The 20,545-nt window shown below is 30.0% G+C and overlaps 1 protein-coding gene across 2 annotated transcripts in view; it reads right to left on the bottom strand.

The window, feature by feature from the left end:
- LOC137619689 (uncharacterized) overlaps positions 1-20,545 on the bottom strand; it is a 97,041-nt gene that overhangs the window by 29,190 nt on the left and 47,306 nt on the right. For both annotated transcript variants that reach the window (XM_068349967.1, XM_068349966.1), the window contains one exon: positions 17,110-17,330. In XM_068349967.1, coding sequence (XP_068206068.1) covers positions 17,110-17,330 — 221 coding nt within the window. The remainder of the gene's footprint in view (positions 1-17,109; positions 17,331-20,545) is intronic.

The raw sequence follows: 20,545 nt of genomic DNA, 5'->3' as shown, positions 1-20,545 counted from the left end.
TTAGAATTCTTCTCTTCGTCACTCGTACTAGTAATCCGCTTTAGAATTCTTCTCTTCTTCACTCATATTAGTAATCCACTTTAGAATTCTTCTCTTCGTCACTCGTATTAGTAATCCGCTTTAGAATTCTTCTCTTCGTCACTCGTATTAGTAATCCGTTTTAGAATTCTTCACTTCGTCATTCGTACTAGTAATCCGTTTTAAAAGTTTTCTCTTTGTCGCTCGTATTAGTAATCCGTTTTAGAATTCTTCACTTCGTCATTCATACTAGTAATCCATTTTACAATTCTTCTCTTCGTCACTCGTATTAGTAATCCGCTTTAGAATTCTTCCCTTCATCATTCGTACTAGTAATCCGCTTTAAAATTCTTCTCTTCTTCACTCATATTAGTAATCCGCTTTAGAATTCTTCTCTTCGTCACTCGTATTAGTAAGTCGCTTTAGAATTCTTCTCTTCGTCACTCGTATTAGTAATCCGCTTTAGAATTCTTCTCTTCTTCACTCATATTAGTAATCCACTTTAGAATTCTTCTGTTCGTCACTCGTATTAGTAATCCGCTTTAGAATTCTTCTCTTCTTCACTCATATTATTAATCCACTTTAGAATTCTTCTGTTCGTCACTCGTATTAGTAATCCGCTTTAGAATTCTTCTCTTCGTCACTCGTACTAGTAATCCGCTTTAGAATTCTTCTCTTCTTCACTCATATTAGTAATCCACTTTAGAATTCATCTCTTCCTCACTCGTATTAGTAATCCGTTTTAGAATTCTTCTCTTCGTCACTCGTATTAGTAATCCTTTTTAGAATTCTTCTCTTCCTCACTCGTATTAGTAATCAGGTTTAGAAGTCTTCTCTTCGTCACTTGTATTAGTAACCTGTTTTAGAAATCTTCTCTTTTTCACTCATATTAGTAATCCATTTTAGAAGTATTCTCTTCATCACTCGTTGTATAAGTAATCCGTTTTGGAAGTTTTCTCTTCGTCACTCGTATTAGTAATCCGTTTTAGAAGTCTATTCGTCACTCATATTAGTAATCCGCTTTAGAATTCTTCTCTTCTTCACTCATATTAGTAATCCACTTTAGAATTCTTCTCTTCGTCACTCGTATTAGTAATCCGCTTTAGAATTCTTCTCTTCATCACTCGTACTAGTAATCCGCTTTAGAATTCTTCTCTTCTTCACTCATATTAGTAATCCACTTTAGAATTCATCTCTTCCTCACTCGTATTAGTAATCCGCTTTAGAATTCTTCTGTTCGTCACTCGTATTAGTAATCCTTTTTAGAATTCTTCTCTTCCTCACTCGTATTAGTAATCTGGTTTAGAAGTCTTCTCTTCGTCACTTGTATTAGTAACCTGTTTTAGAAATCTTCTCTTTTTCACTCATATTAGTAATCCATTTTAGAAGTATTCTCTTCATCACTCGTTGTATAAGTAATCCGTTTTAGAAGTTTTCTCTTCGTCACTCGTATTAGTAATCCGTTTTAGAAGTCTATTCGTCTCTCGTATTAGTAATCCGTTTTAGAATTCTTCCCTTCGTCATTCGTATTAGTAATCCGCTTTAGAATTCTTCTCTTCGTCAATCGTATTAGTAATCCGTTTTAGGATTCTTCTCTTCCTCACTCATATTAGTAATCTGGTTTAGAAGTCTTCTCTTCGTCACTCGTATTAGTAATCCTTTTTAGAAGTCTTCTCTTCCTCACTCGTATTAGTAACCTGTTTTAGAAATCTTCTCTTCGTCACTCATATTAGTAATCCGTTTTAGAATTCTTCTCTTCGTCACTCATTTAGTAATCCATCTTAGAAGGCCTCTCCTCATCATGCATTTAATCCTAACATATGGAAGACGTTATATTTATCCCTTGAGTCTCTTCGAGAACCACAAGAAGAGGACAGACGAAGCCTCAGTAGAAAAGAGTCTTCCTTTTTTCCTGTGATTCATCATTCCGAAGCGACCCACTTGTCAGAAACGCATTAGGCGACAGTGCCAGGCGAGTGCCAGTGCGATGCCAAAATGCAGATGCCAGCTGCATCGTCATGCAGCTAAATAGACACAGGAGCTAAATAAAAGTCTGGCTAAATAAAAAGAAATATTAAATGCAGTTGTCTGCTTTTTCGCTTTGCAGATGAAGTGACATATAGGTTAACTATAGGGGTTTTTAAGCTCTTTTAAAGAGATTGTTGCAAATACATGCAATTGAAAGCTCATTATTTTCTATCTGAACTAAAATAAATATTCGGTAAAATGGTTAAATCAGAAGCTGGTACCATCTGTATTATCACGTTTCTAAAGCCAAGTAAATACAATTATTATTATTATTATTAATATTAATATTATTATTATTATTATTTCTATTATTATTAATATTATTATTATTATTATTATTATTATTATTATTATTATTATTATTATTATTATTGCTACAACCATAGTTGAAAAAGCAAGATGCTATTAACCCAAAGGCTACAACAGGGAATAATAGCCAAATGAGGAAAAGAAATCAAGAAACAAATACACTACCGAAGAAGTAATGATCAATTAAAATGAAATGTTTAAGAACAGTAAAAAACATGAAAACAGATCATCCATAAATGTAAATACCAACTTATGCAATGTGCAGATAAAAAAAAACAAAAAAAATAAAAAACATGAGAACTAGATCACAAAAACCATCACCATATGAATTGTCTTGCAACTAAATATAATGCAGAATAAAAGATGAAAATTGCAGTTAAGTATAATCATTTGTTGCAATTGCAGACAATGATTATAATATAACACAACTCCATGAAAATATCAGTTGAATAAGATCAGCAGTCACAGTTGTATATATGTGCACTGTTGTCACTCAGCTAAATTACCATTAAAAAAAATACGAAATTACCTAAGAGTTAAATTTCCTCTATATAATAAAGAGTGAGTATCTGGTTATATATATATATATATATATATATATATATGTATATGTATATATATATATATATATATATATATATATATATATATATATATATGTATATGTATATATACATATATATAAATATATATATATATATATATATATATATATATATATATATATATGTATATATATAGGAGCCTTTGTAGGGGGACGGCCAGATCCCGTAGAAAACGGGAATATTTTGAACTGTGGCCGTCGTTCTAAAAACGATTTTGGCGGGAGAAGCTAACTTAAAAAAACCCACCTAATCTATGCTAAAAGCCGTGTCCTTACCCAGGGGGGCTGCGCCCCCCCCCCTCCCCCCCGGACCCCCCCTTACACAACATATTTAAGATCCGTAGACCATTTCCAAACGTTTTTATTCTATACAAGATAACAGTCGGAGCGATAATAAGCAAATTAGGACGCTTGGCCGTAGCGCTACAAACTACCCTATATATATATATATATATATATATATATATATATATATATATATATATATATATATATATATCCGGTCACGCTCAGCTCTCCTTATCCCGTGGGTAGGAGAAGGGGGAGTAAACATACCCTGGTGAGAGTGTGGTACATATGCACGTGTGGGCATATCTATCTAACTATTTAGGCGTCATATTTGACAGGTCATGTACACTAGCATATAGATAAACACAGATGAATTAGAGTTCATTTCAATGAAAGTTAAACAATTAAAGACATTAAAGTTTTCTTGAATATAATTATTGTAATAGAAGATAGATAGAAAAAATAAAACCTAGAAAATTAAATCATTATAAAAGCTATAAAAGAAAGCTTCGAAATCCCGAGCAGCAGCAGCCCCATATACACACATCAAATCAAAACCCAAATTTTAGGGAGGGGCGAAACACGACATTAGGCCTATGTGAAATTCATTTATTCCACTGCTGTTTACTCTGCTCTTTTTATCTGGTTTTTGCATGCGCCAAATTGCTGGCCGTAATTCGCTGCCATTCTGAGCTATATTTTTTATTTTTTATTTTGCCATTGATTCAGTTCGTTTTCCTGGATTTGTTGCTATCTATTGTCACTAGCACTAGTCAAATAAAGAGCGTTGCTAGTTTTTGTGCCGTTATCTGTGATATCTATTGATAGTTGTAAGATCAAATATTGACAGGACCAGGTAGTTATAAGTTACCTGATATATATATATATATATATATATATATATATATATATGTATATATATACATTTATATATATGTATATATATATATATATATATATATATATATATATATATATACATATATATACATATATATATATATATATATATATATATATATATATATATATATATTTATATATATATATATGTATATATATATATATAAACTCACAATTTATGAAAAATGAGATTTATTTCGATCTTTCGGAGGGACCATCTCCCTTCCTTTTTTTCTGAAGAGGAAGTGACATAGTCCCTTCGAAAGCTCAAAACAAGTATAATTTTTCATACATTGTGGGTTTATTTTATTTATCATAAATACACGGAAAATTGTGTATTTTAATATATAAGTATATGTGTGTGTATGTGTGTGTGATCCTAAGCACACACACACAACAACAACAACAACAACAACAACAAATGCACTCGCTTCTAATCCACTGTAGGACAAAGTCCTCGAAAATTTCCTTATTCATAAATAAGCACACACATTTATATATATATATATATATATATATATATATATATATATATATATATATATATATATATATATATATACATATATATATATATATATATATATATATATATATACATATATATATATATATATATATATATATATATATATATATATATATATATATATTTATATATATATATATATATATATATATATATATATGAGTGTGTGTGTGTATGTGTATGTATGAATGTATTATGTTCTTTCATTCAATCAAGTTATGAACCCAGAAGTGAAAATTAAAGATTGAAACAGATTACTCGACGAACCGTGAGTGGATTACAATCTCGCATACAAAACGAAGATTCCATAGGAAAGACCGATATTAAAACGCACTGAAAAAGGAAAAAAAAAACATGGAATATAAAATAAAAAACCGAAGGGCAAATTGTGCTTCAGAAAAAGAAAATGGAAACCACGTGGCTCGGAGAGGATAGAAATGATGGTATGTAAAACGCCCAGATTGAACTTGGAGGGAAAAGAAACGGGTATGAGTTCAGTTTTTTTGAAAAAGGAAAAATGTATGTGAAAAACATTTTTTCTGTTATTTCAAGATATGTGAAGGTCATACATTTTTATTTCATTTTATATTTATGGTATGTTTATATATATATATATATATATATATACCCATATATATATATACAGTATATATATATAAATATATATATATATATATATATATATATATATATATATATATATATATATATATATATGTATATATATATATATATATATATATATATATAAATATATATATATATATATATATATATATATATACTGTATATATATATACATATATATATACATATATATATATATATATATATATATATATAGAGAGAGAGAGAGAGAGAGAGAGAGAGAGAGAGAGAGAGAGAGAGAGAGAGAAAATGTATTGAAAAAAGTTCTCTTTCATTCTAAGATATGTGAAGGTCATACATTTTTATTTCATTTTATATTTATGGCATGTTTTTTCTTTTTATATTTCATTCATATATGTAAAGGAATAAATTTTAACCGTAAAATTCCTTTCAAAGTTTTAGAATGACAAGATTTTCTTGAAAGGGAAATATTGTAATTGTTTATTCATTTATATCGAGGATAATTAATATTTTACTTTTTTTAATTTTCTAAGTATTAAATTATTTATTAATGAAATCTCAGGTTGATGCACAAAAGACAATTTATGTATATATATACATAATATATATATATATATATATATATATATATATATATATATATATATATATATATATTATGTATATATATATATATATATATATATATATATAGTGTGTGGATGTATAGATATATATATATATATATATATATATATATATATATATATATGTATATATATATATATATATATACATATATATATATATATATATATATATATATATGTATATATATATATATATATATATATATATATATATATATATATATATATGTATTTGTATATATATATATATATATATATATATATATATATATATATATATATATATATATATATATATATATATTATGTATATATATATATATATATATATATATATATATATAGTGTGTGGATGTATAGATATATATATATATATATATATATATATATATATATATATATATATGTATATATATATATATATATATATATATATACATATATATATATATATATATATATATATGTATATATATATATATATATATATATATATATATATATATATATATATATATATGTATTTGTATATATATATATATATATATATATATATATATATATACATGCATATGTGAGTGTGTGTAATTTTACCCTTGGCTATCAGAAATACCACCCTTGCTCTTTCTGTGAATGCAAGATCAGACAAAAATCTTTCTAAAAATGATTTGTAATTACGAACTGCAACAAACGGTTCCAGACAACAATAATAAAACAGAATCCATTGTTATGATGTCCTGCAATTATTCTCTGCTGAATCTGCTGCCATTGTTTGCGTTATTTTGTTCATTATATTTCTCAGTCTCGTCGTTTTTCCATTTGTTTTCTATACTACATTCACTCTCCCAGTAATTGTTCGTTATTCTGGGTTTTCATCTACATTCACGTTTTCAGTAATTGTTCGTTATTCGAAGTTTTCATTGTTCTTATTCAGGGTTTATTTTACGGTCTAGGTTTACAGTTAAACAATATATTCTATTTGGTTTATATTCATCATTATTTCCGGGGTAATAATTTCACGGTTCGGAAATTAAAATATATAAAAGGAAACAACACTTTTTTTTATCATCAAAAACAGAAAGAATGGAAAGCTAGTACTTTGAACATGTGATTCAACATCCAACATCAAGGTGAAAAGAAATGCTTCTATTAATTTCCAGTTTCTCCTTTAAAGTTTTAGTGCTTTTTTTTATATATTACTGTATATAAGGGGAATTTTTTTCTTCATAAATAATTACAATTATTATTCCAACTCATTAATTCCTTTTATATTATGTTCATGATAGAATAGTAGCTATATTGCTATCTTATATACAGGATGAAAAGAAAGACTTCTATTTCCAGTTTCTCCTTAAACATTTTAGTGTTTTTTCTTCATTTCTTTATATAACAGGATATTTTTTTTTTAATGAAAAACTGCCAAACCGATTATTCAAACTCATTAATTCCTTTTATATTACGTTCATGATAGTATAGTAGCTACATTTCTATTTAATATACAGGATGGAAAGAAAGGCTTCCATTATTTTCCAGTTTCTCATTAAATATTTTAGTGTTTTTTAGATATTTCTATAACAGGATATTTTTTTTTATGAAAAATAGCCAAACCGATTATTCAAACTCATTAAATCCTTTCATATTATGTTCATGATAGTATAGTAGCTACATTTCTATTTAATGTACAGGATGGAAAGAAAAGCTTCCCTTATTTTCCAGTTTCTCATTAAATATTTTAGTGTTTTAATAGATATTTCTATATATAACAGGATATTTTTTTCATGAATAATTATTATTCATTGCAGATTTAGTTAAGAAAGGCTTCCATTATTTTCCAGTACTCATTAAATATTTTATTGTTTTTTAGATATTCTATAGCAGGATATTTTTTCATGAATACTTATTATTCACTGCAGATTTAGTTAAGAAAGGCTTCCATTATTTTCCAGTTTCTCATTAAATATTTTAGTGTTTTTTTTAGATATTTCTATAGCAGGATATTTTTTTCATGAATACTTATTATTCACTGCAGATTTAGTTAAGACTTAAACATGTAGTCTCCATTACGCAAGTTGCACTGCCTTATGCCTTTACACAATTTTTAATATCGAGTTTTATCATTTTTATCATCTATTTTTATAAAAACAGATTTGTATTACGTAACTAGAACTTCTTTATATCCCAATCCTTTTTATGTAGGCAGAGTAAAGCTACAAATGGCCAAACATTCTTGTTACCTAAAACTATCAGACCAGAAATATGACCCATTCTTTGTGTTGTTGAGACAAAATATTTTTATAACTCTTATATATTCCTCCATGTCATAAATATAACATCTTACAATACCTAAGAGTTATAAACAAATAGTATTGGAGTAGAGTTCTCTTGCTTGAGGGTAAACTCTAGCACACTTCTATCTTATTTCTCTTTCTCTTGTTTATTTTTTTTAGGTTTTTCTAGTTTATATATGAAATATTTATTTCAATGCTGTTAATGTTCTTAAAATATTTTATATTGATTGTTGATTACTTTTCTTGCAGTTTCCTTATGTCTTTTCCTCACTGGGGTATTTTCCATATTGGAGCCCTCGGGCTTATAGCATTGTACTTTACCAACTGGGGTTGTAGCTTAGCAAGTAATAATAATAATAATAATAATAATAATAATAATAATAATAATAATAATAATAATAACATTAATAATAATAATAATAATAATAATAATAATAATAATAATAATAATAAAAATAAAAAATTAAAATAAAAATAAAAACAACAACGACAACGACAACGATAACGATGACGATAACGACAAAGACAACGATAACGATAACGATAACAATAATATTGATAGTAATAATAATGATAATAACAGTAACAATAACAATAATAATAATAATTACAATAATAATAAAGAAACCAAAGATTGAAACTCCGCATTACCTACGGACGACCATTTTCGTAAATATGACGTCACAATAAAAAATCATGCACTTTACAGCTTCCGAACGGGATCACAAATCAAGGCTTATGGTTGTTTACCCTTCGCGAGCATCGTTTGAACCGGTAAAAATAAATTTTGGCGGTCGAAATAAATGGTTCTTTCCAACACTAAGATAAAGCACCTTTTGCCCGAGTATATGGGAGTCCCATAATTTTACTTAATCACTTCCTTCCTTTTTTTTTTTTTTTTTTTTACTTTTTACTTTGCTTTTTTTATCTATGTAGTGTCCATCCGGAGGAGGAGAAGAAGGAGAGGCGATGTCTCGAATGTGGGGAGTTGACCTCAGATGTCTAGAGGTTTGTGGTATGTGTGTGTTTGTGTATACATATATACGTATCATGCATATGTGTGTATGTATACATTGTATGTAGGTAAATATACTATATATATGATTATATATATATATTTGCTGTACATATATATGTCCATATTCATGTATTTTTATGCATATACGTGTACATTTATGCATATATACACAATATATATATATATATATATATATATATATATATATATATATATATATATATATATATATATATATATATATATATATATCTGTGTATATACATACATATTTATACATATGTATATAAAGATACTATATAGATATATGTATATATACATAATTTAAATATAAACTATATTTTATCATATATGCACATACACATGTACATACAGTATATACAACGTAACAGCAACAACAACAACAACAAATGCAGCCTTTATTAGCTGGTGAAGGGGGGAGGGGGTGGCGACACCAGGAGAGATTAACCTTGTGGCTCCTGAGCAATTCCTTCCATTTTACCTTTAGTAACGTTGGAAGCCGTTTACAACTGGAAGGACTTCTGAAGGAGAGGAGTGGAATGAACGTCATGCCAGAAATTCCTAAACGGGAGTGAAATCGTGTGGTTGAGTGCGTGTGAGTGCGTGTGTGTGTGTGTGTGCGTGTGTGTGCGCGTGTGTGTGCGCGTCCTGCTCTGGAATATCGTGCGGTAAAGGGAGAAATTATCTGCATCAAGTGGGCTTTTCACCTTAAGCCTCTTTCGTTACTCATTTTGTATCTGCCTAAAACTCGTTCTTTATTTATTTAAGGATTTCATACACAAAAAAAAAAAAAAAAAATCGAGGACCAAATTTTTCGAGCATCTGTCACTTTAAAAAAAATCGAGAACCAAATTTTTTGAGCATCTGTCACTTTAAAAAAAGATTGAGAACCAAATTTTTTGAGCATCTGTCACTTTAAAAAAAATCGAGAACCAAATTTTTTGAGCATGTCACTAAAAAAAATCGAGAACCAAATTTTTTGAGCATGTCACTTTAAAAAAAAATTCGAGAACCAAATTTTTTAAGAAAAAATCGAGAACCAAATTTTTTGAGCATCTGTCACTTTAAGAAAAAATCGAGAACCAAATCTTTTTAGCATCTGTCACTTTAAAAGATAAAAAAATAAAAAAATCGAGAACCAAATTTTTTTAGCATCTGTTACTTTCAAAAAAAAATATCGAGAACCAAAAATATTTTGAGTAACTGTCACTTAAAAAAAAGAAAAAAAAGATCGAGTACCAAATTTTTTGAGCATCTGTCACTTAAAAAAATCGAGAACCAAATTTTTTTAGCATCTGTCACTTAAAAAAAAATCGAGAACCAAATTTTTTGAGCATGTCACCAAAAAAAGTCGAGAACCAAATTTTTTGAGCATCTGTCACTTAAAAAAAATCGAGAACCAAATTTTTTGAGCATGTCACCAAAAAAAGTCGAGAACCAAATTTTTGAGCATCTGTCACAAAATAAAAATAAAAAAATCGAGAACCAAATTTTTTTAGCATTAGCATCTGTCACTTTAAAAAAAAAAATAAAAAATAAATCGAGAAACAAATTTTTCGAGCATCTGTCACAAAAAAAAATTGAGAACCAAATTTATTGAGCATCTGTCACTTTAAAAAGAAAAAAAAATCGAGAACCAAATTTTTTGAGCACCTGTCACTTTAAAAAAAATCGAGAACCAAATTTTTTGAGCACCTGTCACTTTAAAAAAAATCGAGAACCAAATTTTTTGAGCATCTGTCACTTTAAAAAAAATCGAGAACCAAATTTTTTGAGCATCTGTCACTTTAAAAAAAAAAAAAAAGTTTTACGAATTCCAAGCTCATTTGTTTAGCTTAAGCATCTGACACAATTTTTTTTTTTAAATTAATTCCAAACTACTTTTTTTGAGAATCAATTCCCAACTCCTTTATTTTTTTAAGCCTCTGGCACAAAAAGAAAATACTAATATCGAACTCTTTATTTATCTTGGGCATCTGACACTTGAATCTTTTTTTTTAATCAAATCTAAACTCTTATTTGATAACCAATTCCCGACTCCCTTAGTTTTTAAACATCTGCCACTTCAACAAACAAATTTTTTTAACAAATTCCGAACTCCTTTATTTATATTGAGCATTTGACACTAAATTTTTCTTTAACCAATTCCCAACTCTTTTATTTTCTAAGCATCTGACACATTAGAAATCCTTTTTTATACTACCGATTCCCTTAACTTCTTTTAACCAATTCCGAAAACCTATAGTTTTTAAACATCTGACACATTAAAAATATATTTATTTGAGAACCAATTCCCTTAACTCCTTTTAACCAATTCCCAACTCCTTTATTTTCTAAGCATCTGACACATTAGAAATCCTTTTTTATACTACCGATTCCCTTAACTTATTTTAACCAATTCCAAACTCATTTAGTTTTTAGGCATCTGACACATTAAACATACTTTTATTTTAGAACCAATTCCCATAACTCCTTTTAACCAATTCCAAACTCCTTCACTTTTTAAGCATCTGACACATTATAAATCCATGTATCTGAGAAGCAATTCCCTTAACATCTTTTAACCAATTCCAAACTCCTTTATTTCTTAAGCATCTGACACATTAGAAATTTGAGAAACAATTCCATTAATTTATTTTTCATTGTATAACTAAAAAATAGGAAAATATTCTTTTTCCAAAGTCTCTAACACATTAAAAAATACTTTTTTTAGAACCAATTCCCTTAACTTTTTTTCTTTGAAAAAAAGCAAAACAGGAAAATTTCCCTTTTCCAGATGCCTTTATTTCTTTGTATTTCCATTTGGTCTGTAGGGTGCGAACAAAGACGGGAAACCTAGAATATGATGAAATTTCCTTTCTTTTGTTATTTTTCCCTTATTCCCCCAGGGGGATGTACAGCCTCTACGAGAGGAAATATTCAAAATAGAATAAACATTTTACTTTAGACAACATGGAACATTCGTTCATCCTTTTTTTCTTAGTATTTCTTTCGAAGTATTTTACTACATTTTTCTCCCTTATAATATCCATAGCTGCCAATGTATAATGCCTCGCCCAGAGGACGCATGGAAAACATGGCTGGAAAGCTTTGAGAGAAACAATATTTCTTATTTTTCTACCAAAAAAAAAATAGTAAAAATTTCTTTAAATTTTTCTAAATAATCATTTATCTACATTTTTCTCCCTTACAACATCCATACCTCCCAAGATATAAAGCTTTCACCAGAGGATGCATGGAAAACATGCCTGGAAAGATTTGAGAGAAATATTAGTCCCTTTTTTTCTAAAAAAAAAATAAAAATAAAAATCTCTTGTCATTTCTCTCTAACTAATAAGTTTTGCTACATTTTCTCCTTAATAACATAATACCTTTTAGTGTATAAACATCCATACCACTCAAGGTATAAAGCCTCCACCAGAGAACGCATGGAAAACATGCCTGGAAAGCCTGGAAAGCCTGGAATGGAAATCTCCTAGTATTTATCTCTAAATAATAATTTTTACTAGTATCTAAACCTCCATACCTCCCAAGGTATAAAGCATGCCTGGAAAGCCTGGAAAGCCTGGAATGGAAATCTAGTATTCATCTCTGAATAGTAGTTTTTACTACATTTTCCCCTTATAACATCCATATATTCTGGTGTATAAACTTCCATACCTCCTAAGGTATAAAGCCTCCACCAGAGGAAGCATGGAAAATATGCCTGGAAAGCCTGGAAAGAAAATCTCCTAGCACTTATCTCTAAATAATAATTTTTACTACATTTTCCCCTTATAACATCCATACCATTCAATGTATAAACTTCCATACCTCCCAAGGTATAAAGCCTCCACCAGAGGCCGCATGGAAAACATGTCTGGAAAGGCTGGAAAGGCTGGAAAGAAATCCTCAGAGTCGACCCAGAAAGGTATGTTATTTCTTTCCCTCCATTGACCACCAAACGAGAGGGAAAATCCAATAGTCTACGAGGTGGCGACTTACTGTAATAAGTTCTCATAATTCTCTTCCCTTTTTTCCCGTCCCTATACAGGATTGGTTTATGAGTTCCTGCTGCATGGAAACTGTTTATTGTTATTTTGGCTGTTTTTTCTACTTTACGTCTACAGAAATTGTTATTATGGATAATATTTTCATCGTATATGTGAGGATTTTGAGTGGTTGTGATAATGGTAATTTCACTCTTTTATCTTTATTTGGGGTTTTTCTTTAATTTATATGTATTCTTTTATCTTTTTCGAGGACTTTGAGAGAAATTACAAGTCTTATTTTATACATTCGTTAACTACTATTGTAACTATCAACATTATATTATATTTTTAGATGACTTTGAGGGAAATTACATGTCTTATTTTATACATTCGATAACTACTATTGTAACTATCAACAATATTTTATCTTTTTAGAAGACTTGGAGGGAAATTACATGTCTTATTTCATACATTCGTTAACTACTATTATAACTGTCAACATTATTTTATCTTTTTAGAGGACTTTGAGGGAAATTACGTCTTATCTTATACATTGGATAACTACTATTGTAACTATCAACATTATATGTTTAGAGGACTTTGAGGGATCAAATTGCCTTCTTTAATACTAGGCATATAGTTAAAAGTGCTAGACTAACTAAATATTGGTACTATTTCTACACCTACTTATATAGCGACAAAAACCACTAATAAAAACGCCAGTTTTACTTCAGTTAAAATTACTAAACTAACGAAACATTGCTACTATTTTCACACCTATATATAAAACTACAGATATTACTAATAAAAAAGCCATTTTTCCTTCAGTTAAAATTACCAAACTAACAAAACATTCCTACTATTTTCACACCTACTTATAAAGCTAAAAATGTTATTAATAAAAGTCCCAATTTTACTTTAGTTAAAATTACTAAACTAACTAACCATCGTTACTACTAGTACGACTGCAAATAAAACAATAAAGATTAATAATAAAAACGCAAATTTTACTTCATTTGAAATTACTAAACTAACTAACCATCGTTACTACTAGTACGACTGCAAATAAAACAATAAAGATTAATAATAAAAACGCAAATTTTACTTCATTTGAAATTACTAAACTAACTAACCATCGTTACTACTAGTACGACTGCAAATAAAACAATAAAGATTAATAATAAAAACGCAAATTTTACTTCATTTGAAATTACTAAACTAACTAACCATCGTTACTACTAGTACGACTGCAAATAAAACAATAAAGATTAATAATAAAAACGCAAATTTTACTTCATTTGAAATTACTAAACTAACTAACCATCGTTACTACTAGTACGACTGCAAATAAAACAATAAAGATTAATAATAAAAACGCAAATTTTACTTCATTTGAAATTACTAAACTAACTAACCATCGTTACTACTAGTACGACTGCAAATAAAACAATAAAGATTAATAATAAAAACGCAAATTTTACTTCATTTGAAATTACTAAACTAACTAACCATCGTTACTACTAGTACGACTGCAAATAAAACAATAAAGATTAATAATAAAAACGCAAATTTTACTTCATTTGAAATTACTAAACTAACTAACCATCGTTACTACTAGTACGACTGCAAATAAAACAATAAAGATTAATAATAAAAACGCAAATTTTACTTCATTTGAAATTACTAAACTAACTAACCATCGTTACTACTAGTACGACTAAAAATAAAACAATAAAGATTAATAATAAAAACGCAAATTTTACTTCATTTGAAATTACTAAACTAACTAACCATCGTTACTACTAGTACGACTAAAAATAAAACAATAAAGATTAATAATAAAACGCAAATTTCACTTCAGTTGAAATTACTAAACTAACTAACCATGGCTACTACTATCACGCCTACCAATAAAACAACAAAGATTAATAATAAAACGCAAATTTTAATTTACTTAAAATTACTAAACTAACTAACCATTGTTATTACTACTACACCTACCAAACAAACTACAAATTTACAAATAAAAACGCCAATTTTACGTCAGTTAAAATCACCATCTCTACTATTACGCCTACAAATAAAACAACAAATATTGATATTAAAAACACAAATTTTACTCAAGTTAAAATTATTAAACTAACTAACCATCGTTACTATTATTACACCTACAAATGAAATAACATACATTGATATTAAAAAGCCAATATTACCTCAGTTAAAATCACCATATCTACTACTATTACGCCTACAAATAAAACAACAAATATTGATATTAAAAACACAAATTTTACTCCTATTATCATCATTATTTTACCCATTTTTACCATTCCTACTCCATCAAAATCAACAATCTCGCCTGGAAACAGACGATAAGACAAACTAGCCTATAAATCAATAGTCAGCCGTTCAAGTTCCCAAGGCGAGGGCTGTCATGTCCCTACAACCAGCGGCTGCTATAGTTGTACAACCATTACTCTCATTCTCAGTCGGGGTTATATTATTATTATCATTATTACTAGATAAGCTACAACCCTAGTAAGAAAAGCAGGATGCTATAAGCACAAGGGCCCCAACAGGGGAAAATATCCCAGTGAAGAGAGGAAATAAGGAAATAAGTAAACTACAAGGGAAGGAATTAACACGGAAGATAACATATTTTAAGAACAGAAACAACATTAAAATAGATCTTTTAAAACCAGCAGCTGTCATAATTGTACAACCACTAATTTTATTCTCATTCGTGGTCATAGTATTATTATCATTATTACAAGCTAAGCTACAACCCTAGTTGGAAAAGCTGGATGCTATGATCCCAAGGGATCCTAGACATAATTGTACAACCACTAATCTCATTTTCAGTTGGGGTTATATCATTATTATCATAATTACTAGCTAAACTACAACCCTAGTTGGAAAAGCAGGATGCTATAATCCCAAGGGATCCTAGCCATAATTGTACAACCATTACTCTCATCTCAGTCGGGGTTATATCATTATTATCATAATTACTAGCAAAGTTACAACCCTAGTTGGAAAAGCATAGTGCTATTAGCCCAGTGGCTCCAACAGGGAAAGTAGCCCAGTGAGGAAAGGAAATAGTTTCAATCATCCCATCAATTTTCTTATTGCCATCGATATTATTACTAGCTAAGCTACAACCCTAGTTGGTAAAGCAGGTTACTATAAGCCTAAGGGCACCAACGGAAAAAAATAACCCAGGGAGGAAAGGAAATAATTCCAATTATCCTATCAAGTTTTATTATCATTATCATTATTATTGCTAGCTGAACTACAACCCTAGTTGGAAAAGCAGGATACTATAATCCCAAGGACTCCAACAGTGAAAATATCCCAGTGAGGAGAGGAAACAAGGAAAAATGAAATAACATCAAAATAGATGTTTCCTAAATAAACTATAGAAACTTCAACAAAACGATAAGAAGAAAAATACGATAGAATACTGTGCCCGAGTGTACCCTCAAGCAAGAGAACTCTAATCCTAGACAGTAAGAAAAGCCGGATGCTGTAATCCCAGGGGCTCTAACAAGTGAGTAAAGAAAATAAGAAATAAATAAACTACAAGAGAAGGAATGAATAATGAAGATAACATATTTCAAGAACAGTAACAACATTAGAATAAATCTTACATAAATAAACTAAAAAAAGATAAGGAAATAAATAAACTACAAAAAAAGGAAGGAACAATGAAGATAACATATTTTAAGAACAGTAACAGCATTGAAATAGATCTTACATAACATATTTCAAGAATAACAACAAAATTTAGATACATCTTACATATATAAACTCTAAAAAGAGACTTATGTCAGCCTCTTCAACATTAAAACATTTGCTGCAAGTTTAAACTTTCGGGTTCCAACGTTACATTACCTTTCCGTAACTTCCTTTGCCGAGCACCTTGATGAAGGAGAAATCATCTATGCAATACTTCTTGAACTTGGGTCTCGTCTGAATAGGCGGTCTTATCTCGGGCAGACCGAAGTAATCGTTGTCCGTGTCGGTCTCACTCTCGTCTTCCGTGGTCTCACTCTCCGAGACTGTGGAACTTTTGGTCGGGGACGCTAGCGTCCTGCTGGTGGCGTCGGAGCTACCTGAAGAAGAAAGACCACTGAGATAATATGATGAGAACGGAAGTTGGATGATCTGTGGATACTGGATCGAAGAGACAAGGGAGATAACATTATAAAAACGAAAATAAAATTATCTGTGAATACTGGATTGAAGAGATTAGGGAGATAATATGATAAGAACGGAAGTTGATCGATGAAACCAGGGCGATAATATGATGAGAACGGAAGTTGATCAAAGAGATCAGGGAGATAATATGGTGAGAATGGAATTTGAATGATCTTTGGACAATGGATCGAAGAGATTAGGGAGATAATGTGATGAGAACAGAAGTTGAATGATCTGTGAATACTGGATCGAAGAGACCAGGGAAATATGATGAGAATGTAAGTTGAATGATCTGTGGATACTGGATCGAAGAGATCAGGGAGATAATAAGATGAGAACGGAAGTTGAATGATCTTTGGATACTGGATCCAAGAGATTATGGAGATAATATGATGAGAACGGAAGTTGAACGATCTGTGATTATTGGATCGAAGAGACCAGGAAGATAATAAGATGAGAACGGAAGTTAAATGATCTGTGGATACTGGATCGAAGAGATTATGGAGATAATATGATGAGAATGGAAGTTGAATGATCTGTGGATACTGGATCGAAGAGATTAGGGAGATAATGTGATGAGAACGGGAGTTGAATGATCTTTGGATACTGGATCGAAGAGATTATGGAGATAATATGATGAGAACGGAATTTGAATGATCTTAAGATACTGGATCGAAGAGATTACGGAGATAATAGGATGAGAATGGAAGTTGAATGATCTCTGAATATTGGATCGAAGAGATTACGGAGATAATAGGATGAGAACGGAAGTTGAATGATCTGTGATTATTGGATCGAAAAGACCAGGGAGATAACAAGATGAGAACAGAAGTTGAATGATCTGTGGATACTGGATTGAAGAGATTATGGAGATAATATGATGAGAATGGAAGTTGAATGATCTTTGGATACTGGATCGAGTAGATTATGGAGATAATAGGATGAGAACGGAATTTGAATGATCTTTGGATACTGGATTGAAGAGATTACGGAGATAATATGATGAGAACGGGAGTTGAATGATCTTTGGATACTGGATCGAAGAGATTATGGAGATAATAAGATGAGAACGGAAGTTGAATGATCTTTGGATAATGGATCGAAGAGATTACGGAGATAATAGGATGAGAATGGAAGTTGAATGATCTCTAAATATTGGATCGAAGAGACCAGGGAGATAATAAGATGAAAACGGAAGTTGAATGATCTTTGGATACTGGATCGAAGAGATTATGGAGATAATATGATGAGAACGGAATTTGAATGATCTTTGGATACTGGATCAAAGAGATTACGGAGATAATAGGATGAGAAAGGGAAGTTGAATGATCTGTGAATATTGGATCGAAGAGACCAGGGAGATAATAAGATGAGAACGGAAGTTGAATGATCTGTGGATACTGGATCGAAGAGATTATGGAGATAATATGATGAGAATGGAAGTTGAATGATCTGTGGATACTGGATCGAAGAGATTATGGAGATAATATGATGAGAATGGAAGTTGAATGATCTTTGGATACTGGATCGAAGAGATTAGGGAGATATGATGAGAACGGAAGTTGAATGATCTGTGAATACTGGATCGAAGAGATTAGGGAGATAATATGAAGAGAACGGAAGTTGAATGATCTATGGATACTGGATCGAAGAGACCAGGGAGATAATATGATGAGAACGGAAGTTGGATGATCTGTGGATACCGGATCGAAGAGATTACGGAGATAATATGATGAGAACGGAAGTTGAATGATCTGTAGATACTGGATTAAAGAGACCAGGGAGATAATATGATGATAACAACAGTGGAATAATCTGTGAATACTGGAATGAAGAGACCAAGGTAAAAATATAATGAAAACGTGACTGGAATAGTCTCTGAATACTGGATAGAGTATATTTAGAATTCTACGAATGAGGTATAGAACATATCATTATTAAGAAGAATCTGTTCGAAAGATAATGCAGTAATTTTAAAAACATATATGAATCCATACACATTCCACGTACACATACATACACAAACACAATCACACACACATCACACATCACACATCTGTATTGTGTCTCTCTTTATTCCTTTCCAACACTTTAGAATCGTACACTCTTTTCATCAACAAATATTCCTCAATTCTTTGCACATAAAGTCATAAAGGAAAAGGATATTTTCAACTCGGAAGAGGAATCAAGCGAATGCAAGAGAAGAAGGAAATATTTTGAATTCGTCCACCAATTGCAAGGTCGATAGATATTGGATATCGGCGTCATGCCGTCGAGGGGAAAAAGTGGTCGGGGGGGAGGGGAGATTTTCGTAAATTCTCGATAGATTAAGGGGTCAGAGGGAGGGGAAATGAGGGGAAGACTCGGGAGAAATGTTTTAGTAATTATTTGAAATTTTTGAGAACGTTTAGGGACCTCGTACTAGGACTTGAAGTGTAAACAAAAGTTGTATGGTTTTCAAAGGGAAATTTTTGTAAATTCTCGATAGATTAAGGGGTCAGAGAGAGGGGAAATAAGGGGAAGACTCGGGAGAAATATTTTAGTAATTATTTGAAATTCTTTCAGAACGTTTAAGGACCTTGTACTAGGACTTAGACTTTAGAGGGTAAACAAAAGTTGTATGGTTTTCAAGGGGAAATTTTTGTAAATTCTCAATAGATTGAAGGGTCAGAGGGAGGGAAAATGAGGGGAAGACTCGGGAGAAATATTTTAGTAATTATTTGATTTTTTTTTTTCAGATCATTTAGGGACCTCGTACTAGGACTTGGAGGGTAAACAAAAGCCGTTTTCAAAATTTAGATTTCATGAATTTTAAAGAATGAGAGTGGAGCTTAGGATAGGTTAGGTTAGGTTAGGTTGGAAGTCATGCAAGGGGAAATGATTTAGTTATTCTTCAAAATATTTTACGTTTTATAAGAAGAAACCTGTGGTGAACTAAGAAGATATGTAGAATATTTCCTTAAAATATTAAATCTTGAGATATGTTTAGGAAAAGCTATTCGAATATATACTGATTATTTGACTAATACCAACTGAAACCTGAAATCTATGTGACAAAGATATTGATGAAAAATATTTATTTTCCAAAATACTCATATTTTGTATTTGAACCAAAGACAGGAAAGTTGAA

Source organism: Palaemon carinicauda, chromosome 26 (assembly GCF_036898095.1).
Source record: "Palaemon carinicauda isolate YSFRI2023 chromosome 26, ASM3689809v2, whole genome shotgun sequence".
In the NCBI taxonomy this organism is placed as follows: domain Eukaryota; kingdom Metazoa; phylum Arthropoda; class Malacostraca; order Decapoda; family Palaemonidae; genus Palaemon; species Palaemon carinicauda.
This window is presented reverse-complemented; position numbering and strand designations above follow the sequence as displayed.